Raw genomic sequence first — 24723 nt, 5'->3', positions numbered from 1 at the left:
ACATATTACATAGGAAGTTACTAAATTATGACTGGGAGTTCAAAAAATATTCAGACGGATGATTGCAGAAGTTGAATTAACTTTGGTCTACAGGGGTCTTGGTTGTATTTATGAAAGAATAGAGGTAGGCAGGCATGGTAGGCGGCATGTCACTGTGATGATGAGGAACCTACTGGGTAGATGCCCCTCAACTATCGTACAGAAGAAGAATTATATTAAAGGGGTTTTCTGCAGACACCAACCCCCCTCCACCAGCACCCCCCCCCCCCCCCCCCAAAAAAAAAAAACAAAAAAAAAACCTAATTAGCAGTGGTGTACACAGAAGCAAGCAGCTCCATACATTGTGTAGTGGCTGTTCTGGGTTACTGCAGCTCAGCTCTCATTTAGTAACCCAGTGTGGCCACTATATAATGTATGGGGCTCTCTGCTTTCAGCTTTGTTCACCATGTATGTCAGATCCACAGGTCTGACAAACATCTGATCACCACAAGTTCCCGATGCAGGTACCCCTGATACTGATGACCCATCCTGAGAATAGGTTAGCAAGAATTTTCAAAGAAAGCCACAATTAGTTTTTTTTTATGTTTAGTACTGCTGTCCTCTAGATCCATTGCCCTGCGGCCAATTAAGAGAGTAAGGCTTAGTGTCACATGGCCTGGACAGAGTCCCAATGCAAGTCTAGGTGGCCACCGAGGTCCCCATAGTGATCACCTCCCCACTCGTTGTGCCGTTAGGTCAGGGTTTGAACACAAATAACAAAAACTTTTGAAATGTCCCTAGGACATGTCAAAAACTTCAGTGGTGATCGGTACACAAAAGACTTTACAAGCAGTAGAAACTGCAGCATTATTCATCAGCTTTAAACTCTGATTTTTATAAAAAAAAAACAAAAGCATAATAGTTCAAATTCTGCACCCGGAAATTAAGGCCAAGTAATCAGGGCGTTTGGCCACAATAAACTATTAAATACACCCTTGACTATTAAATCACAGATATTCTTCCATTTTGGCACTGGCAGTGAATGCAATGAAATATGTTTTATGCCGTAATACCAATAAAAACTCTAATGTTGTTTATTGATATAATAAACCCAAGAATAACAATGTCGGCAGGCTTAGACACACTTGAACCCCGCTATCAGTGTCGGGACACTCCACTGCTAATTTGAGAACATAATTAGTTCACGTTTTATTTTAATGTTCTTCTTCTGTTGTTTTTTTAGGGTGATTGTGTAAAATAAATGAACCCTGGCAAGAAGTTTCACTCGAAAAATGCCGTCTTGCTTATTTAAGATATAAAATATTTACTACGCAGCATTTTGTGAATTAACGATAGAGCCCGGTTTAGTATTTCTGGATTATGCCAACAGTCCCGTTTGGTTTGGCTCGTGAGAAAGTCAAAGTTATTACTTCAACTTATTAAATTCACTTGACAGTTTCTAAATGCGCAAGCGGCTTCTGTTCCAAGTCATCCTGATAAGATTACAGTGAAAGGGTGGATGGAAAGTTTTCCAGACACTGAGGAGTTTTCCTGTTCCCAGCTGATCAGCAAAGCCAATTCTTCCACCACTCAACCTCAAGGTGAAGTAGCTGAGTGTTGTGATCACACATGAAGTTTGCATTTCTATGCATTGCTATGATTTCTTTGTTACTCTTACAAATCCATTGATAATATCCTAACACTATGGCCTAATCCCTAGTTCTTGAATTGGTGACCCACTTTAACCCGGAGTTACCTGGTGCTATTGAAGGTCATACAAACAGTTCAATCAACAACTATTTAATTCCTGCTCTCTACTTTCAAACCTCTGTCTCTCTTGATGGCCAAAGAAAATAGTCAGCTCTAAAGGCACCCATACATATTAGATAAAAGGTATTAAAGAAAAAGGTTGGTGAAATTTAACAATAAACAATTATTTTAGTCATATGATGATAGATTATCATTTTGGTTAAAAAATTTGGACTTACGTCTATGAAGGATCTTTCAGGAAAGAATTTTTTCTTGGAATGTAACCAGAAAGATAATTTGTTCTTCGCCTGCTGTCATTGCTCATTTATGGCCAATTTAAACAACTGTATACTAAAGTGTGTGTGACCATGTTCACAAAACATTCACACATCAGACTGTACATAGTTAAATGTGGAGGAGGCTGAGAATGAAGGTAACTTTTTTCCTTCTTTGTCAGTTCCGTTTTTGTTAAATATTCAATTTATTATGTAAATTAGGCAGTTTGGTACAGTGGGGACAGGGCTATCTCCCTCAGTGCCTTAATCTGACCCACCCCTCCTAATGAATATTGAGGCAGCGCTTTGCAGTGACATCACTTTGCCGATCCTCATTGGAAAGCATTGGTTGAAAATTCATGGAGGAGGGGCAGGCAGAGCTGATCAGTGCAACAAGGGCAGTATGCTGTATGGCAGGGGAAGGGAACCTTGGCTCTCCAGCTGGTGCAAAACTACAACCCCCCATCATGACTGGACAGCCAAAGCTTTAGCTGTCCAGGCCTGATGGGAGTGGTAGTTTTACAACAGCTGGAGAGCCAAGGTTCCTACCTCTGCTCAATGGGAACAGAACAGCAGATTCAAGTACTTTAACCTACTTTTAGTTTCCCTTTAAAGTGTTAGTGTCATTTGCAAAACTTTTGACATGTCGTCCTGGACTAAGATCCGTTCCCATCGTGTTATAGCAGGCTGAAGCACATGGCCGCAAGCTTCACTTCCTGGCTGGCCACTCAATCTGTCTATGGATAGATCAGTCTAGGTAGCCTGACTCCTGGATGACATGTCAAAGTGATACTACCACTTTAAGTATATGGTGGATATATATCCTTTCAAATACAGAGCCCCCAGGATGAGAACTACTTCAAGTATTTCATACATATGTGTTGATATGAGTTTTCCTTAGGAAACATATTATGGTTGCATTTTTGTGTCCCTGAGTCCCAGCCTGAGTGTGGGTCGGATGACCCAAAATGACAGCCGTTCATATTCAGGCTGGGACTTGTGGCCATAATAGGGATACAAAAGCTGTAATAGCTGTAATATGTCCACATAAGGGAATCCTTATATTAGGGCTTCACAGATACTTGTCCTGCACATGAGGACTCCTCCCTATATCATGAACTCAATGTCCCATTGGAATTAAATTAAATTAGACATTAGAGCACTCCGGGCCCGTTGGGGTTTGTTCAAACTCTTGGCATTTGGTTGCTGGTGGCTAAAGAAGTTGGATGCAGGCCTAGGGAGTCCTGAAAAACAAGAATACAGCCTATGGCTTCCAGGACTCCCTAGGGCTGCATCTAACTTCTTCAGCCACCAGTAATCCAATGCCAAGAGCTTGGGTTTCAATGAACATGAACATGCTTGAAGTTCGCTCATCTATAACCAAGATAGATATGTAAATCTAGTCATTATCTCTGTACAATCTTAGCTCAGTAGAGTTGCATTCTGCTGGTGATTCAACCATTATTGCAAGAGTCTCACCCATTGGTAGACAATGGATATATTGTAACTGACATGGGTGAATTCTTATTGTACAATGGGGACTATACACAGGTTTTGTCCTGCTTCTTCAGACTTGTTGCACAAGTTTCTGTCTAGTCTTTGGCTTAAACGGAATTGTATCTGTGCAGTTATTTTCTAATATTTCACATAGTTCCCATGAATCTTAGCGAATCCACTACTTAACTATCCTTTGTGCAGTCAGAGCCACTGACGGCAGGGTAAGTAGACCCTAGGGCACAGAGGGGATACCTGATGTGTCTTAAATAAGTAACGACCCAGTATAAAGAAGAAAAGGTGTTACTCATAGGAATCCATAGGAATCCAATTTTTGGTAAAAAAAAAAAATAGTCTGGTTATTATGGGTAACATATCAACTTTTCTAAAAATATGCTCCGTTGAACATAGTAGCAAAAAATGCTAATAAAAATAAAGCTTTTCAGTCCACTGGAAAATTAGAGCTCTAACTTTTTATTACGTAAAGATAATGACCAATTTTTTATTACGTAAAAATAATGACCAATTTTTATATTACGTAAAAATAATGACAAACAGACTTCACTTACTGGCTACTTCAAGGGATGCATTGTGGCTGACTGCTTCTCCCAAGTAATTTCGTGCAACACAGACATATACCCCTTCATCCGGTCTGCTTTTACGTCCATGGACGATGCGTAAAAAAAATAGAGATCCACTTGGTAGTAACATTCGATGGGAGCGGGGGTCATCTTTATCAGTGTCTACCCTTTCACCTCCTTTATACCACTCGATTGATGGAGCTGGTCTGCCTTCTGCCTTACAGTTTAGTGTCGCTGGTTCACCTTTTGAGACGATAAGATCTGATGGATGTTCCACAATACGAGGAGGGGAATCTTCCTGGCGAAGTCGTGAGCCTAGAAAGAAAAACAAACATTTAGAAAGGTAATTCTGTGTTTAGGAAATCCTCAAATCTTGCTGTAAAAACCACTCATTAGGGTCTATTTCACAGAAATTCCATTGACCTGAAGGGATTGGTAGGGAACGTCTGATTCTTGACAGTAACCTAAATTCTCAAAAAGGTATAACCATTTGGGGGTAAATTATTGTTGCACTTGGTATTAGAGTGGAGTCCTATTCACTTGGGCTGCAATACCTGCTCATAAAAAGAAGTAGTGCTGTTTCCGAAGAAAAAACAATAACTTTTGTTCTGATCTCTTAAAACATACTTAAACTACATAATCTCGTTGGATCACCCTCTGTGGATTCTGCAGTTCGCCCCCGCTCCGCATCTCTGCTGGTCCCTTAGGCTTCATTCTATGCTTTGGCAGATTCCGCCATCTGCCTGAAGGATGAACAGGCTTATTCATCAGGTGGACGGCGGAATCTCCCAAATCATAAAGTGAAGCCTATGGGACCAGCGGAGAAGTGTGCGGCCACAAGCTGTGGAATCTGCGGCGGGTGACCGGCCGAGATTCCTTGATGTGGACATACCCTAAGGGTTGTTGTCAAGAACCCCTCTACTTTTATTATAGAAAGAAACGCAAGGGCAACTATCTTCCATAAAAAAAATTATATTACTAAGAGCTTTCAACAAGAAGGGGGCCAAGAGTTTAATGTGTATGGGGTAGGTGATAACACAGAGACACATCTATTCCATTTATGTTTGTGGTCGTTGATCATAACAAAGTCAAATGCAATAAGGAAAAAAAAAGTTCCTCGGGGGTGTGGCTCTATAGAGTGCAGAAGTATTAATTACACCTAGAGCTGGCATTCATATAGTATCAAAGGGATTCTACATAATAAAACATAAGAATTACAAATGCCACATGGTAGGCTGGGGGACCTAAAAATATTTTAGCATTGAACAGATTTGAATTATGCCTCTGCTCTTCCTTGTTGTCTCGGGGATTAACAGCACAAGATAATGTAACAAGTACTGTATTTCCATGAATGACGCTCTGTAATTTGACCTGAGGTTTAAAACCTTAGAAAAGTCATAGAAATGAAAAGGCACCAAGAATCTAAAATCCTCATGATTGGCAGATACTCGGTATTAGCAGGAATGTCGGTGACATATTTCCCTAAGGCATGTAATGACCTTGATGAGTGAATTATAACCTTCCTCTTTATGTAAAAGTTATTAAAAAAAAAATTCTAAATGCATTTGAGGCACAATTTAAGTCCTATTAAAAGTGCATTTCACTGAACAAGAGACCATGGATTACGGGAATATTATATAAATCCTGCAATCAACACCAATCCTATCATTTTCTTGTCAGATTTGCTATATGCTGAAGAATATTTATTGAAAATAGGGACTCTGTACCCAGCAATTATCAGGGAGATCTTGTATTTTTTTCGTATAACCATATTTTACATCCTTTGACAAACTTGTTATATGGAGAGATACAGATCTGCACGCAGCACGGTTCCCCATTAGTAAATAATACATAGTAATCTATATGACCGAGTCCTTTTCTTTCTGTGCACGTATATGACGGATTGAATTTCTTCTCCGCATTAATAACTGACAAGGTGTGTCATATTTACTAGACGATAAGCAGATGTAGCCAGAAAAGCAAAATGCCTCCAGCGAAACACAGGAAACGCAAATCCAGACACTTTAAAGAGCACCTGTCACCCAAAGATGTCATCTATAGGACCTTCAAGGAGGCCACAACTTATGGCTATGGTCTGTCTAATGCAGATGCAGGGCTAGATGACCAAGCTACCGAGCAGAGACGTGAGTATGGACCTAATGGTTCTGGACTATTTGCTAAAAATCTCTATGCAAAGATATTTTACTACATATATGATTTAACTGACGGAAGGTGTGTGACGACTGTAACTTGGACTAGAAAGTGTAAAGATGCAAAAGTTTTATCCACTGTAATAAATCTGGTGCATTTGTGGAATGTCTAGTCTAGGTTTGCACCATATGTTAGATAGCCTTAAAAACTCTCTGCCATGGTATATTTTTTTATATTATTAGGCTAAGTTTACACAACATATATTTTTAATTAATCACGGCTGTAATCATAAACTGCAATACCGGCCATAATTAATTAAAAATATACATAGCACTAAAGTCTATGGCATTCCGGCCAGAGTGTATACACTCTGGGTAGGATTCCTTGGGGCCACACGAAAAACTGACATGTCAGTTTTGTACGGCCACTATTCATTGAATAGCAGGCGCACAAAACTGACTGTGTAGATAATGTAAAGTGCAGTTTCGGCCACACTTAACATTGTGTGCTATGGTGAATTGGGAGGTGGGCACATCCGAATGCGCCCACATCCCTAATTTAAAAGAAACTAAATTCATCTGGATGGTACTGCAGTAGCACCCGGGATGAACTTCACGACACCAGCCGTTCTGTCATACATAGTGTGAACCCAGCCTAAATCTGCATAACTTAAATGGGCAGTGTCATATAAAAAAAAATAATAATAATAATAATAGTGATAATAATGACAGTAATCTCCATCCAGGTCACTCTGTTATAAGTGTATAAATCTGGTGGATGGAGATGATTGACGGTGGAAGTGAAGTTTCTTTCATTATCCTAACTTATGGGAGACCCTAACAAAAATAAAAAATGTTATCCCTGAAACATGTCAAATGTTTTTCTTAATGACAGTTACAATTGCTGCATGATTTTGGGCAAACTCCTGTAGTAGAGGTAAAACCATCTATTGGTCACCTCTTTTGCACCATGGGACCCAACCCTTAAAGGAGATCTGTAGCCAACCTTGAAAAATGAGCTGCTGTGGGGTCAACATTCACTAGCTTATGGTGCCCTGATCACACACCTTTGTACGATTTCCTGATATGCCTTCTCATTCCAGAGATATGTGGGTTTAAAGTTTGTTTGGCAATTCAGTTAAAAGTCAGATGGGCTTAGTTTTAAAAATAAGAGTAAATATCAGGTGATCGGTGTAATTATACAGTCAGGGTGTATGAATGTTCACATAGAGGTGCAAGTATGCCTAATACATACCCCCTGGCTGTATAATCATTACATCACTTGGTTACGCCCATCTGACTATTAACTGAATTGTCAGACAAACTATAAACTCACATATATTGGGATCAGGAGGGATTGTCAAAGAGCTGTAAAAAGCTGTGTGATCAGAGTGCCCTAAGCTATTTACTGATACAATTTATTTTTCATTCAAAATCATCCAGTTTCTAGGGATTATTCACATGAACGCAGAATTCTGTAGCTTTATAAGAAAGCCGATTCCTCCATAGAACATAATTAAATTTCATACAATCCAAATTTGTTACACATGACCTTCATGGTATTCTGTATAAAAGTAAAACTATAAGGCTCATGCTCCATTCGCTATAGAGTTTAGGGCCTCGGGAGCAATAACGGCGTACCCAGATGGATGGTTGGCGTTATTTATCACCATTAATGGTGCAGGTTGGGTAATATTCCTCTTGCCTTATTAAAGGTATTACAGCTGCATAATAACAATCAGTAACTGGTATGGTGCCGATCAGAAGCCTATCTCTCATACTAGCAGCATCCAAGCTGTCACATCTTCCGCGCTGCCAACAGTTGAAATGAAAATTGGGACAAAATAGGTCATATTGTCATTCTGCATGCCCAGAAAATGATGCCTCAAACTAGGACAGTAGATTAGCTATGTAGATGACTGCTGTGGGCATACATTTATATTATGAATATATCATACACTTCCTCTCTGGTTACAAAGGGGTTGTTACTTTTATGCCGTTATATGGTCGCTAATCGTTCCTCAGGACAACCCACACAACGTGTTTTATCGGCGAATGGCTTATTAGACGATCAAATATGCGAATGATCACCGAACCACCAAACATAATTTTTCAACATGTTGAAAGACAAAAATGAACAATTTTTCATTCATCGTTTGATCATTGGGTGTTGTTACACAGACAGATAATTTTGATCGTTTAAGCAAATTTTTAAACGATAGTTGTTCCGTGTAATAGGGCCTTTAGAGGGGCTCCCCAATAGTAATTTTTTCCCCTGGGGCTTGGCTCCCCAACTATAATTGTGTGTTCAAGAGTTGATTTCCTTAAAGGGCTGTCACTGGTGAAATGTCATGGATGTCTAATGGATGAGCTCATGCTTTCCCAAATTAAATAAATGGGTTTTTACTGAGAAAATGTACTAATGATCTATTCTAAAGAAAGGTCTTCAATACCAGAATCCAACGTATGGCCCTCCTGCAATAGCTGTGATACCAACACAGCAGGAAGCAGACAGCTCCATACATTGTGTAGTGGCCAAGCAGGGTTACTACAGCTCAGCTCCCATTGAAGTGAATGAAAGCTAAGCTGCAGTAACTCAGAATGGCCACTACACTATGTATGGAGCTGTCTGCTTCCTCCTGCACCACAGCTATGTCTGATAAGTTGGAGATGCTTGGTGTAGATCTCAAATTGATTATTTATCATGAGGATAGCTTAGTAACAAAAATTGCATGGAAAGCCCCTTTATTTGAAACCAGAAAGCACACAATTTCAATGTAAAAAAAAAAAAAAGTATAAACCTAGTAAGTTTCTGAAACGTTGCGTATTTGCATGAACTGGAAACACGCTCAAGTATCATTAATACTTCCAATAGTCTCTCATGTGTTCCGGCTTATCAGAGCATTGAAGTAGGTGCGCAAGATGCAAAAACAAAAGGAGCAGTGATCCTCATTTATTCCTCCTTGGGTAACATCATACATATTTATAACGATGTTTCGCGGCACAGAAGGGAAGTCCCGGCCTTGAAGAGATTATATGATAAGAAACAGAAAGGATAGCGTTCGTCTTTCGTCCTCATGACTTTATTTTCAACCACGAGGAGTGAAATATAATGAAAAGCAGACAAAGAAGTAAATGGTAACAGAGAGAAAAAAAAAAACGATTTCCCACACCAGAGATGCTTTAAACGCAAAGAAAGCTGTCAACAAAATGAACAACATCTGTGTGATTGCGCGGAGTGATGAATGAAGAGTTCTCGGTGATTGAGCAGAGAGCTCAGGAAACAGGGACGTGAATGAGAAGCATCGGGGATAATACTCATAACAAGCTGACGCTTAGACAATGCCGCATTATAACAATCAAGGTCCATGTTCTAGAAGCGGACAGAAATATTCCTCTCTTTTACCTGTTGTAATTGAACAATGAGGAATTCTACGTTTATTTACAAATCTCATTCATGGCGGCCACTATATATTGTTAGCCGATTGTCCTTGGCCTCATACACATGGCAGCAATAGAGTTGTATGGAGCCGTTATAATTATATAATGTTATAATTGTCCTTGGCCTCATACACATGGCAGCAACAGAGTTGTATGGAGCCGTTATTAAAGGGGTTATCCAGCGCTACAAAAACATGGCCACTTTTCCCCCTACTGTTGTCTCCAGTTCAGGTGCGGTTTGCAATTAGGCTCCATTTACTTCAATGGAACTGAGTTTCCAAACCCCACCCAAACTGGAGACAACAGTAAGGGGAAAGTGGCCATGTTTTTGTAGCGCTGGATAACCCCTTTAAGGCAATCTACAAAGTGTATGGGACTAGACCGCGCCTTCATACACAGAGGTATTGTTTATGTTGGATTCATACGGATTATTCCACGACAACAGACAATCCCATTAGATACCAACATGTTTTGGCTGAACCTTCCAATTTTGTCTGACCATCTTAAGTTTATGGAGGCTTTTGACAGATGATGTCAGTGGAGAGATGAATCAGAAATTGAATTTCAACTGCTTGAGACAAGCCACTACCGGAGGTGTCTTTTAGCAGCTTTCTCAGGTCTTTCTATTCTGAAGACTTGAATCTCCTGAGCTGATTTATGTGTACAGGAGTATTAAGTGAAATGGCTGTCAATTCTCATTCGATGACGTATATAGCTACCCCCCACATAAGAAGCAAGCCCAAGGTTCCGATGACATCTAGGACTAGGACCTCATAGAGCTACAATCAGGCTCCCCTCCTCCAAGCTGTGTTGTCCTGCTCTGTGGTGTTTCTGTCCATAAAACAGCTGACATGGAGGAGCATGTGACCATGCCCCGCCCCGCAGTGTCCACCACTGATCCTGTATATTTCTATGGAGGACACAGGGGGTAGAGCATGGTCACATGCTCCTCCATGTCGGCCATCTTATGGACAGCCTCACCACAGAGCAGGACAGCACAGCCTGGAGAAGGGGAACCTGATATTAGATCTATGAGGCACACAGGAAGCTGCTGCTTGTATGTACAGTGAGTAAACTTACTAATACTGTACACTGAACTATTTTACTATAAAGTGGCCAACCCTTTTAAGTGTCTGGAAGTCTAAAGGTGGCCATACACCTTCAGTAACAGACATATGTTATCTCTTCAGTCTCTTTTGGCATGGACAACCATTCCTGTTCTCTATGGTGAGGGAAGGGGAAAGCTGCAGCCAGAGAGCTCTGGCTGCAGCTTTTCACTCCCACAACAAAGGGGTCAATTTGAACCCTATCACCACAGACATCAATTGTTGGTGGTTGTATACACCTCATACTGTAAGTGATGGGTACAGCTGAGAAAGTATAAGGTGTATAGGAACCCAAAGATTTCATTATTTGCAATCCTTCAACTGGTTAGATTCTAGGCAAAGACCCTTACTGTTCAGGTGTATATAAAATCTGCGACCATCCTGGGTCTGCATATAGTGAAAGACTTGCCTATAAAACTCACATATGTAACCACAGAAGGAAACATGCCAGAAAGCAAAAAGCCATAAAAGTAGTAAAATAAAACAAGCACAAGTTCTGTTTCTATGTCATGTGATGGGAAGAATAATTAGAGGCGATAAAACATTAGAAGGGGTACAGATGACTCACCGACGAGTCACAAGAAGCCTTTAACCTCCAAGTAAAATTAACATTTTCCGGTCTTTTAATGTAATGTTAATTGATAGAATTATCCATTATCCGTCATCACCGCAGTTCCAAGGGTTCCGGATTATTGGAATTTTACCAGCCTGAATGAGCAGACTGAGGTGACAGATGAGATCTCTCCTGTCGCGTGATCTATATATACGCAAACAGCTGCATTACAGACTTTTGTCTGGCAGGGGGAGACAGAAGTTAAAGGGCTTTTAATACACTCATTCCATGCTTGCACAAGTTCCCGACGCCCATTGATAACAAGTTGTAATAGAACCTTACACACCAGGATATGACACTCAATCCCCTTCACAACCCATCCAGCCTCCTGCGCTTTATGCAAACGGCTGTGTCCTTGACCGTGTTATCTGCATGCACAGAAGATAGCTCCGCTATGAATGAGAGCCCAGTTCAGAGCTGGACTTCCTCAAAATGTCCAGATATTGTAAGCCAATCTATTTGGCCAGCCATTTGTGTTTGTTCTCGTGTTTGCTGCTTGGGAATAATCACATGCATGATACGAGCAGGTAAAAAATAAACCTGGCAAAGGAGAGCTATTGTCCTGTACTGTATTTCCAACTATCACAAATCTAATAAGGAGGTAGGCAAAGACAATATAATATATATTTTTAAATATATTTAAAGGAACAAAAACTCCACACTATACTCTGTAAGGGTATTATTACATGGAACGATAATCGGACAAATCGTTCCTATCTGGCCAATTATCGTTCCGTGTAATAAACACAACAATCAGCCGATGACAACGATCATCGGCTGATCGTTGATATAGGTTTGGACCTATAATTGTCGGGCACTGACCTCGCATCGCTACGTAAAATAGCAGTGCGCGGCCGACGGCTGACGATTTGCAAAGTGCATACATTACCTATCCATGGTCCAGGGCTCCTTCTTTGCTCTGCTTCATCCCGGGTCCCACGCGCTGCAGCTTCCGAGCCAATGATTGGCCGCAGCTAAGACATGCCGCTCTGAAGCTGCAGCATGTGGGACCCGGGGAGAAGCGGACTGCAAGAAGAGCCCTGGACCATGGATAGGTAATGTATGCAATTTAAACAAGGTCTGCAAGGACATCGGTAACGATGTCCATGCAGCCCTTGTTAAATGATTATCTGGCCGTGTAATAGGCCCAGTAAACGAGCGTCGATCTAGCAGATCGGCGATCGTTTACAGTTATTATCGGGCCCCCATTAGGCCATGTAATACTACCCTAAGAAACAAAAACTATACACTAAGCTCTGTAAGAAATAAAAATTATACCATGTTCCATATGGTCTATAGGTCTGTAATACCTATAGGGACTAGGTGCTGACCCCCAAACTCTAACCTTCCCCCGGGCCATTCACACAGTCTTCATGTCATAACCAATGTGGATCAATATCGATTATAGTGAAGGTAAATGGGCCCACATATATTGATCAGTTTATACCAGTTTTTGTGCTAACTGTGCCTTTGACATATGCCAAACTTCCTAAAAACTTTTTCCAGCGCCCATCGACTGTAAAGAGTGGGCACAGTCACCAAGATATAAGGCCCTATTGCACAGAGCCAAATGAGGCAGATAGCACCCTGTATAATAGAGCTCAGCCCAATCATCGGCCGATCATGAAACCTGTCAAAAAGATATTTTGCCGTCAATCGCATATCTCTCCATGTAATTTGAGATCTGCTACCAGTGACTGATTAAAGGGGAACTCCACATAAGGCAAAAAAAAAACTATTAAAAGTACATTAAAAGTTATATAGATGTGTATATATAATGTATTACAATATCTGTGTGGTTCTGCCACACTGGTAGCTGATAGAAATCCAGGAAGTGAAGAAAAATGGCCTCTGTGCCAATTCACATTGTCTCCTGCTCCCTCTGCTCTTCCACCTTAGAAGACAAATCTTACATCCCTCTGTCTCCCATTGTGTGTGTTTGCTGAGATCAGGCTGATGATGCAGACAGGGGGCAGGGCGTGATGTCACAGGAGCCTTGGCTGGATCCCCCAATCCCCTGAGTGATTCCCCATCTCTGACCGGCCAGAAGCAACTGCTGCAAGGACTGTGGACTGTGATGAACAGCTGAGGGAAAGCATTACATTCTGGAACCAGTACTGCATTCTGGGAGCTGCTCAATCAGGAAGATTTTTGGTAGTTTGGTAGTTTCAAAACTGGGACAGATAGGTAAGTAATGTGTTATGCTTCTGCAGAAGTTTTATTTTTTTACCTTTTCCTGAAGTTGGTGGCCATATGTCTTGAATAACTGACAGCCGTATGATCGTTTAGCCGTCAGTTACCTCTCCTGGCCTTTACCCCCTACCTCCAATGCCAACCTTCCTCCCTATACATAGGAACGTTTAGCATGGCCAAGTAATCCTTTGTTCTCCATGGGAAGGGTTAAGGCACAACCAAAGAGCTCTGACTGCAGCCTATCTCTTCCAGAACAAATGTGTCTTTCCATCCCGCCCTACTCCTATATCCCCAACATCCTGTTGGTGGTTGGTCGGGAGAGCCACATATACCTTATACCGACAGATAAACCTGCTGCGAGCACGGGAACCTTAGGTGAGCACCGATCTAGCACCAGGGCTCATAACTTTTAGACTATGTTCACACACTCTTTTTGATCAAAAATGTCCCTTTTTTATTTTTAAACAAAAAACATCTAAAAATGTACATTTGGGACATTTTTAGTCTCCTTATTTAGATTGTAGCCAATTAGTGCTGTTAAATTCACAGGTGTTTGAACACACAACCGGTTTCTCACTGTTTTAAACAGAATCCAATGGGGGGAGGAGCAATTTTTTTTAGCTGTAAAACCCCAAGAAATAGGCAAGGACTGTAATAGAACATGGCCTTAAAAAGTTCAAAGAAACACTTAGGATATGTAAGCCTTTGTTCTTGGTGATAAAAGAAGCATTCCGTTGTACTTTTTTATCTTCTTTTATCTCACCTATGTTAGTAAATGAAGATGCAATTTAAAATAAATGCTGGAATATCCTTACAAACTCTTGTTAATTCTTTAGATGAGTTACTTTCCCCCCCGAGCCAGTTACCAGGGTTAACCTACATCAATAAATACACAGAAAATCATAGACAGCCGGGTTGACTGGAAAGAGAGTGGGTCTTCTGTTTTTATTCCGGTCACATCGATGAAGAGAAACCTTATAATTCTGTATCAAAGATCTCTGTCTATTACAAATGGCACTATAAACAACTCTTACAACACAAACAAGCCTTGATAGCCATGCGAGCTTTCCTGAAAGGTAGAGGGATTTCTATGGGATTAATTATGTGCAGTTAGGCCTGTAGGCACACAGCTGCTGTATGTTGTTACCCAATGGACTTACTAAATGTTTTATGCTAGCCTATACATTGACAGGGAAATGGTCTCCTTTCTGATTGTCAGATGAGCTGCTCTCATATAAGTTCTTGTAGGTAGTTTGGAAAAGATCACCTCCATCTCCAATAGGATACATTAGGGGATCACCAATACGGCAGTTCCCTTCCCTGTTATTAGTGGAATATCTTCAGGAGTGACTCAGAAAGAGAATGGTCAAGGGAATTTCCAGTTCTTACTCTCCGCAAGTCTAGACAAGTAAGAGTTTATTAGTTGTTTGTTTTGGTAGCTGTGCAATGAAAACAAAAGAGATAATAATAATAAAAAAAAAAAAACTTCAAAAATTTAAAGGGCTAGCAGCAAATTTGTTTTTTGAGTTCTGGAGTTTTTCTAGACTTCTTGTCTACCTGACTCCTTGAATTTTTGTATATTTCTTGTCTACCTGAATTTTTCTCTATCCATTGGCTTCCGAACACCAGGATTTTTTTTTTACATTTATTGTCTATTTGACTTGAATTGGGAGTTTGTAAATTACAATGTTTATTTTTGCCTTTATTTTATATATAATTTTTGAAGGTCTGTTCACACGTACAGGATCCGCAGCGGATTTGATGGCCCAGATTCGATTTGCTTTGAATCTGCAACTTCAAATCTGCTGCAGATCCTGTACGTGTGAATGCACCCTAAGGCTATGTTCACACAACGTATATTTTCGTAAAAGTACTGCCGTTGTTGCCGATTGCAACAGATTGCACAGATGCGCCTGCATCAGAACTCTGCAGCACTAAAGATCATTCAGCCGGTACTGCAGTACCAGATGGGATTATTTTTAATGAGACCAGCCCTTCTGTGACCTGGCTGGTTCACAGAACGGCCGGTCTCATACAGCGTGTGAACATAGCCTAAGAAAGTGTTCTCATCACAAACATTTTCCATCTATCCGCTAAAAAGTTTAAAAAAAAAAATAGCCTCCTAATAATCCCATAGGCCTCTTACTGATCACACAAGAATGGAGGACCTTTGTTGCCACCAGCCACACAACCAGGACAATGAGAACTATAAATGGAGTGGTGAACAACCATGGACTCTATCATTTCATTTAATTTTTTATGTTAGTAATAGAAACATCCATGTGTAAACTCTAAAAAGCCATGTGATACAATCACCCATCTATAATGCTCTATACTATAACACCTTCAGCATTATCTTTTCTGATGCCATTGCCAGCTTCTTAAAGGGGAACTCCGGTGATTTCTTCTCCTTTAAAATCAACTGGTGCCACAAAGTTATATAGACTTTTTATATACTTTGTTCAAAAACCTCATCTTTCAGTACTTATCAGCTAATGTATGTCCTGCAGGAAGTGGTTGATTCTATGCAGTCTGACGCAGTGCTCTCTGCTGCCACCTCTGACCATGTCAGGAACTGTCCAGAGCAGGAGAGGTTTTCTATAAGGATTTGCTTCTGCTTTCTGTCACTGAAAGAGGTGGCAGAGAGCACTGTGTCAGACTGGGAAGACTACACCCCTTCCTGCAGGACATATAGCAGCTTATAAGTACTGGAAGACTTGAGCTTTTCAAATAGAAGTAATTTATAAATTTGAATAATTTTCTGACACCAGTTGATATAAAAAAAAAAAAGTAATTCCCCGTAAACTGCCATCAATTCAATCCCTCCACATGCCTGACTGATATGCTAAAATATTAGAGTGTACCTATATTACCTATATAAACAGCATATTAGTAGATGTACAGCACAATAATAATAATAATAATAATAATAATAATAATCATCTATTATTCCAAATAAAAGTTTTAGCTCTTTGAATTTTCAAAAACTTTTCATATAAGACTTCAGTCACACTCCCCCCGTCTCAAATCCTCCGGAACTGCATGTTTTTATATCCACTGTATAAGGCAAAAGAAACCGTGCAGCGACCACTGTAAACTACGATCACGGATTCGATTTTCTAGTAACACTTTATATTGGTTCCTTAGGATCATCTGAAGGGAAGACAGAAGTCACTAAAAATAAACACTTTCAAGTGCCTGTGGAGCCTGGAGCGCTTCCAAACGACAGAAGTTACATTGTTAGGAAGATGTATGCCTTCTGCACACTAAAATCTCTCCACTCTTGCCGGGGTTTACATTTTATGTCTGGTGCTTGTTGCAGGACATAATTTAGTGTGGTCGGGATAGTAGATAAAACACTCAAGAAGAGATATGACACATCACCACCAACAAGGCCCCCGCTGTGGACTGATCAAGTCACTCACTTAAGTCCTAGGTGCAAAAAAGATATCTGGGGATTTTTTTTTCTAAGTAGTACAAACTTCTAACCTGTCACTATACAGACAAGAAGATTGTCAGTAATTCTCCAATAGGTATGTATTGGTAGAATGGTAAAAGAAAGTAGAAGCCACAGGGAATTCTAATTCCTGCTACTGCCCTCTAGAATAAGGGTATGTTCACACTTTTTTTAGGACGAAAATACTATGGGGGAGATTTATCAACCATGGTGTAAAGTGAAACTGGCTCAGTTGCCCCTAGCAACCATTTCATTCCTCACAGACTCTTTGGAAAATGAAAGGTGGAATCTGATTGGTTGCTAGGGGCAACTGAGCCAGCTTCATGTTACACGATTTGATAAATCTCCCCTTATGTATTTTAAGAAAATAATGATCATGATCATTATTTACAACTGTAATTATAAAAATATGGTTGTATTTTTACCTAAAAAAAAAAAAAATCGGCATTTTACACTGCATTCTCTGAATAGGTCAGTAATAAAAATAAAAATAAAAATCCCAGAATGCCGCTTTAAGAATTTAGAAACTGGCTTTAACTTGAGGTTTTTTTAAACTAATCTCTAACTGAATACATTTTTAAGCATAACTGGTTATGTTTTTATTAATGTAAATAGTTGTTTCTATTATTAAAAACATATACCCTATCCAAAGGATCAGTGTGGGATTATGGGCTATCTTCAGCGACTCTATAGTAAATGAATACTGTGCTTGCCCCCTTCACGGCTTCATTCAGACGGGAAGGTTGAGTCCCCGTTCCAAAAGGTTGGACCCTACACACACGCACAATCAGACACTAGTTTTTTTAGTTGCTATAATACTCCCATAGTATCTCACATGTAGCAATAAGAAAATTTCCCACAAAATAGTTTTGGGTCCAATTCAGACAAATCAGTCATTGGATTCAAGAATGATTCAAGGAAATTCCCAAAGTTTCCTGATTACCTTGAAATGTAGCATATAACACTCTAAGGTCTCCTAGGACTGTATCCAATTGTATCCAAGCTATTTAATGCTATGACTTTGTAGTCTTAAGCCTAATTTAAGAATATTAAGTTTAGGGTCCCTAACTGTAACCCTTTTTATAATAAATAAAATGAACTGAGCTTGGGGATGGGACAGCACCGGATTTTACATTACCACAAGTACGGCACTTCATATGTACACACTGGTAGCCATTTTATTTTATAGCCAGTCGTATTTCTCAGGGTCTGTAGGTGTCACTGTTGCATGAATACATTTAGCAAACTACACTGTAAATGGCACACTCATACACTGTACAGTACAAAACAAAACATACTAATAAGTTTGAAAAAAAAAAAAAAAAAAGGTCATTTTGTGTCTGAGAGTAGCTTGAGGGAGATTAGTTTACTAACCCTATAAAGCTGGGTATACACATAAGATAGCTGTTGGCTGAACACCTGTTCAGCATATATCTATCCCTCCCCCCCCCCCCTCCAATTACATTCTTGGTACAAAGAGGGGAAAAAGTTACTCTCTGAGGGTCCTTTTATATGGCTGGACATGGGGTAGTGCCACAATGTCAACGAGTGCCGATCCGTGAGATCAGCGCTCATCTGCAAGTGCCTTTACATAGCACAATTAATCGAGGGGCCAGGCCGCATGAATGATCCCTGAATCATTTCTGCCGACATGGAATCTGACAGCACTGACAGACTCTCTGAGACCAAGCCATTGGGTAGTTGAAATCCGGCATGCCCAATCCTTCTCTCTCCCGATAAATGATTATCAAAGTCGGAAGACCCCCCCCCCCCAACACACATTACATGGTTGGCTGGTCCCACCAGCTGTACTCAATACATTGCCGAAATGTGCCCAGAACCTGGTGCAAAGCAAGAGTGTTGATCATTTAGTCACCCAGAAGAAAATAAAAGGACAGTATAGATGAAAGAGTCAGGATAGAAGTATGAAAGAGTCAGGAGGCCAGATCCACCGAATCCGGCAGGTTCAGTCAACTCTTACCCAATGTATATGGTAAGCTTTAGGGATCAGGGCTGATGTCAGAGATCGGTACAGCACTGGTACTATACAAACCAATCAATACTAACACCCATTTATTTTTTACTGAAGGAAATTACATAAAGGGAACTCCAGCCCCAAGGACGTTATAACCAGCTCATACCCAAAGGTTATCCCCTTTTCTAGGGTAAATACCCTGTTAATACTAGGGCACTGTCACTTAAAAAAATAATAATAATAATAACAATAATAATAATAATAATAATAATAATAATAATAATACTAAGGTTTTTATAAGGATACCTTTCTCTAGATAGAGCAGGGAGAAGTTGACATTTGGCCTGTTCTGCATCCCACCTAGTGCACATAACTGACTCCTAATATAAGTGTATGGGACTCTCTTGTGTCGTGACCACAGGAGGCAGGGAAAAAAGTGCTCAATCGTGCGCTTCTCCCTGCTTGTACTAGCCGTACGACTCTGAATGTTTAAATCCTGACCAAAACTATTGACAAGTGATTGGGACATGCCTTTTTTTTTTATTTTTTTAAAGTGACAGGTACGCTTTAAAGTTTTGTCATATGATAAACATATTCTATAACAAGAACATTAGGGTTCAACCAATAGGACTCCTTAGTTTCCTAGAATGGTCCTTTTAAAATAAATATATGGTGAACAAACCCTTAAAAGTCATAGTGGTCAGACCCCAACCAATTTTTTTCTAAAATCGCCTTTAATATAATGTTATGCTGGCTTTTACAATAATAAAAAATAGGTAACAATGAAACTAATTGTAGTTTCCTGTTAAGAGGTTACGACATCTCAACTCAAGAACATGAATAACAAAAGAAAAAGCACAGCTACTTTCCAGAAAAAAGGTACCACCCCTGTCCTCAGGTGTATGTGGTATTACAATTCGCCTCCATTTTCTTAAATGGAACTGAGCTACAAAACACCAAACCCAACCTGGAGACGAGAGTGGTGCAATATTTGGAGGAGAGCAGCCATTTTTTTTCTATGCCCGGATATAACCTCATTAAGTAATGTACCAAGCAGTGTAGCCGAGAACAAAGATGACTTCCATCTGTGTCTAACCTATTAGAGTGTGACACATTTTGCACACACACACCATACAAGATCCTGAACCGATAACAAATTTCTTATAATCACCATCACAGCTTTTATCCTCGAGACAAGAAACAGAAGACAAAACAAGCATGTGAACTGAAAGCTTTAAGAAGCCGTTGACAAGGCTTTTTACTGTCACCATTTTATTAGGAGATTACATGAACTCCCTCTAAACCCTCATTACAGGATGCGAAACATGAAAATGGGGGAAAATCCACTGTGACTCATCCCTTGAAGCTCTGAGATTTTTATTTTTTTTTCTCTCCAGTCAAGACGAGTGACGGGGAAGGAGGAGCACTGGGGAGCAATTAAAGGTGTCTTCTGAGTCATTTCTAAGCAGCCTTCAGGTGGGAAGCCTCACGCAGGACTCCATACTTCCCGGCCTCAACACATGGAATCAATGGCCACTCTCGTGTTTATTTGACATTCCTGTGACATCACATCCTATTCTGCCTTCTAAGAGTCTTTTGATTCGCAAACTTGACGGTTGAAGTAAGCCACATTGAGCAGATGCTTTGTATCTGTGTATCGGCTCAATCTTGTGTAACCAAAGTATTTTTAGTTTACTCTCCTATTCGGAACAGCATCCCCCTGCTTGGCCGTGAGACCCCCTGCTGATGGATTTTGATTCATTTTTTCATATAGCTATGGAGAACAGATGAGTACAAAGCCGATGGATAAGAGACTGTCATACCTGGTAATGCTGCCCACAGCAGGGCCCGGGAATTGATCTTAAGTACAAATAACAACAAGCAGGAGCATCAAAGACGGCGTATAAATAGGCCAACGTAATGGAGGCGACAAGACGTAAAGAATGCTGATTAACCTCGGAGCTTTGTTAAAACATGCCTGCCTATACTTATACTCAGCAGACAAGCTCCATATCCCCTTCTCCAGTCTTTCTTCTGCATAATCCCCTTGATTACCTGGATACCTTATTCCTGGTTTTACCTGTGCAGTCCTGGTTTTTCTACACCTTAAAGGGATTTTCTCACAAGGGTAATGACATGTCAGTAGGTCATGTCATAAAACATGAAGCAGGGAGTGTCCAGTGATCCTGAGACAGGGCTAGATTAGGATACATATACATGTTGCATTGACATTTACACATCACAATAAAGTCAAAAGTTTTTTGTGGATGTCTGTAAACTCCCTCTTAGCCCTACAGCCAAGGAAGAGCATGATGTAGATAAGCAGGAAGACTCTATGAAAGGTTTGTTTCAACTTGCAAAGTTATCTTCTATCTATAGGATAGTGGATAACTATCTCATCACAAGGGGTATGACTGCTTGGACCCCCTGCAATAATATCTCGAGAACAGGACCCAAGTATTCTGTATGGCAGTAGTCTAAGATAGCTGTGTACATTCCTGCGGCTCCCATAGTAAATGAATGGAGTGGTGATGTGCATGACCATTTTAACAAGAAATGTGGGTCTCTATTCTCAAAATTATGGAGTGGTCCCAGCAGTTAGGCCACACAAGATCAGATAGGTTTCAGCTATTCATGGATAGGGGATTAGTTTGCATGTTCGACAAAAGTCATTCCCTCTTCATAGTATATTGCATAACTAGCCGAGTGGTGGGGTCTGACCACTGGGACTAGAGACAAGTGAGTCTACAATAGAAGCAAATTCTTTTGTTCCTATGTGCATTCTGCTCATTAGGCTTTAAAGTCTGCTCCGCTCCCTGGCGCTCCTCCCCGGGTGCTGAAAAAGATGGATCCAGTCATGGCAAACAGGTCCATCTTTTCCCACTACCTAGGGTGGAGTGGCACGAAGTGGAGCAGACTTTAAAACCTGCAGTCTGATGAGCAGAATGTAGATAGGAACAAAGCGATTATCTTTGTTCCTACTGTAGATTTGATCATCTCTAATTGGGACCCCCACCAATTACAAGAACAGAGGTCAAATGCTAAATGGTCTGGCAGAGCACATGCTCAAAAACTGCTCTATCCTCTTTGGGACTGATCGGCTATATTCAGAAGAAGTCCCACAGATATAGTATGGCCGAGCATACACAATTTTTTTTTTACTCAGGGGACAACCAGACTCCATTCCTGTGATCAACGAAGGTCAGATCCCCACTAATTGGCTACTTATCCCTATTCTGTGCATATGGAATAACTTTTAATTTCAGGGATAACTTCTTTGACCTACACTACAAAAAAATACCAAGTGTGAGACTTTCCTTCTCAACACTATCTTAAGTGAAATGTGGAAGTGCAGGATGTCTTTATAAGAAATGTTTCTCTATCGTGGTTTTCATGATCCCTCGACAGGAGCTTAGAATACAGGATCCAGGATGTAAGTAATATTTCCTAAAGAATGCTGATAAATCACAGCGGATAAATAAAGATCGGGTTTTAACAACTTGTCAGACAATGCAGAGGAATTTCTTAAGTAATATTTAGTGGTTATTATCTTATATAATGACCAGTAATGCACCAGATCTGAACATCTTAGAAAGAATAACACTATTTCATGTATGTATGAATCATTACTGAATCATGATGTCGACTAAGAAGTGCTTAGAGTACGTCCATGCTTCTACATAGCAACAAAGTCCAACAGTCACAGAAGAGAAGGTGCGCCATAACAAAGCTCAATAGAGAGGAGCTCACTAGACATGAGCAATGCCCTACTTCATTATTTGCCATTAATGTAATCTAAAGGGAAGTCCTGTATGTGTTTTCTTCACTTATTAGCAAGGGGGGGTCAATCCAATTAACCCAGGATCCCCCCTGAAGGCCCCAAAGCAACCTATTGGTGTAGCTCCACAGTATGTTCTCGTAGGCCACAGCCTAGAAGTAATACAGATATACTTCCACACTTTTGGCCAAATCACTGTCACCCAGTGCCAGAAAAGAAACAGAATGGCCTCTACCTCTCAAGAAGAACTGAAGTGAAGAAGCTTAAGTTAAAGGGGAACTCCACTTTTGCATAATCCCTACATAAAAGAAAGGTTGCCTGACAAACAGACAGATTAAAGTGGCCTCCTGCTGGGGATCCTATCAATGAGCTGTAATCTGTAGGGAAACAAGGCAACATGTTTTCAATTTCCCTACACTGTCACCACTGGAGAAATAAAATATTACACATTTCTTAATAAGTTGGGTTCTTAGAACAAGACACCCTATTTAATATTTAAAGGAGAAGTGCGGCAATTTATGATATCCTGCAGCCGACAGGGGGGAAATTGATTACAAGTACTAATTTACCTCTCCCCGTGCCCACAGTGAGAGGTGGGACTGGACTCTGGACCCCCTCAGGCTCTGTAATCTCCAGCGCTGACATGTCCCAACCCCGCTGATGGACTGGCCGCTCAGCCAGTCAGTGACAGAGGTGGGACGCCACTCCAGTCACTGATTGGCTGAACGGCAAGTTTATCAGCCAGGCCAGGCTTCTGGCGAGGGTCCAGCTGCTTACCATGGGCACAGTGAGAGGTAAGTTCATACTTATAATCAATTGTTAAAAAATGAGTCCTCTGAATGTAGCAACATTTCACAAATTGTTAGAATAAGAGTGGTAGATCCTTATGAACCTACACATGATTTCTATACAGAAGACAGCATGCAAACAATAGGTTGGTCTGGACATCTCATTGTTAATAGCTGGTTAGTCAGTCACCATATAAAACTGTCAGAGCTGTTTGCTTTTGGCTGTATGGCCAAAGCCAGGGAACAAGTGAATTAGCTATTGACTGTAAGCTAATTCAGGTTCAGAGGTCTATTAACTCTTACAAGCGGTTCATGTACAAACACTAGGGCTTTGTAGACACAGTCAACATCTGTCTTACTATTAATTAGAACCTTTGGCCCGGCTGATGACAGGCCTCTCCTAACTCTTCCAGCCTGGGAAGCAAATGATAGTAATTAGTCTCTGCCTTCTCAGCAACTTAGTGTCTATGTGTTTTACCTACAAAGATAAGTTAATATACAGTAAAACCTCTCCAAAAGACCAACCCCTTAGAAAGACTATGTTTCCTGTGACCAATTTTCATCTTCGTTGAGATGACAACCTCCTTAGAAGACCACTTGTTTAGGTGGCCGTTATAAGGAGGTTTCACTGTACCAAGGACAATTAAAACATACTGATGTGTTATCTGCGGGACAGCTCATCAATCACTGAATGGCGGGGTACCGACAATCGGCAACTGTTCAGCACCTGCACTACACAATGAACGGGCTTGAAGCAGTTGTCTCCATTCATTGTGTAGTGGCTGGACCTGGTTTAACACCCTATGTTGGCCAAATTTTTAACCATACATTCTTAAAACTTAGAAACTGTTACATTATAGTTTTTACACTGTAGCAATGTACGCCTTTTATTTTCATAATGCTTTTTTCAACAAAAACGTCAAATCGTAAACTAATTTCTTTTTTTTCTCTCTGCTACCCAGGAGCCAACGTGTAGTTAGACATAGTGATAAAGTAACTCCAGCCAGTTTAGGAAATTTACATAAGGTATGATCACATGACCAAACAGATAAATAAATAATATTACTAAATGACGGAATGTATAGATTTCTATGTTATAAATTTCCATCCTGATCATCCCCGATATCCCAATGGCTTTCACAAT

The 24723-nt window shown here is 40.4% G+C and overlaps 1 protein-coding gene across 3 annotated transcripts in view; it reads right to left on the bottom strand.

Moving 5' to 3' along the window:
• The window catches only part of ROBO1 (roundabout guidance receptor 1), a 314224-nt gene that overhangs the window by 244506 nt on the left and 44995 nt on the right, over positions 1–24723 (bottom strand). For all 3 annotated transcript variants that reach the window (XM_069945645.1, XM_069945646.1, XM_069945648.1), the window contains exon 2: positions 4067–4393. In XM_069945645.1, coding sequence (XP_069801746.1) covers positions 4067–4393 — 327 coding nt within the window. The remainder of the gene's footprint in view (positions 1–4066; positions 4394–24723) is intronic.

Source organism: Dendropsophus ebraccatus, chromosome 11 (assembly GCF_027789765.1).
Source record: "Dendropsophus ebraccatus isolate aDenEbr1 chromosome 11, aDenEbr1.pat, whole genome shotgun sequence".
NCBI classification, from domain to species: Eukaryota; Metazoa; Chordata; class Amphibia; order Anura; family Hylidae; genus Dendropsophus; species Dendropsophus ebraccatus.
The sequence above is the reverse complement of the archived record's forward strand: the minus strand, read 5'-3'. Positions and strand labels throughout refer to the sequence as shown.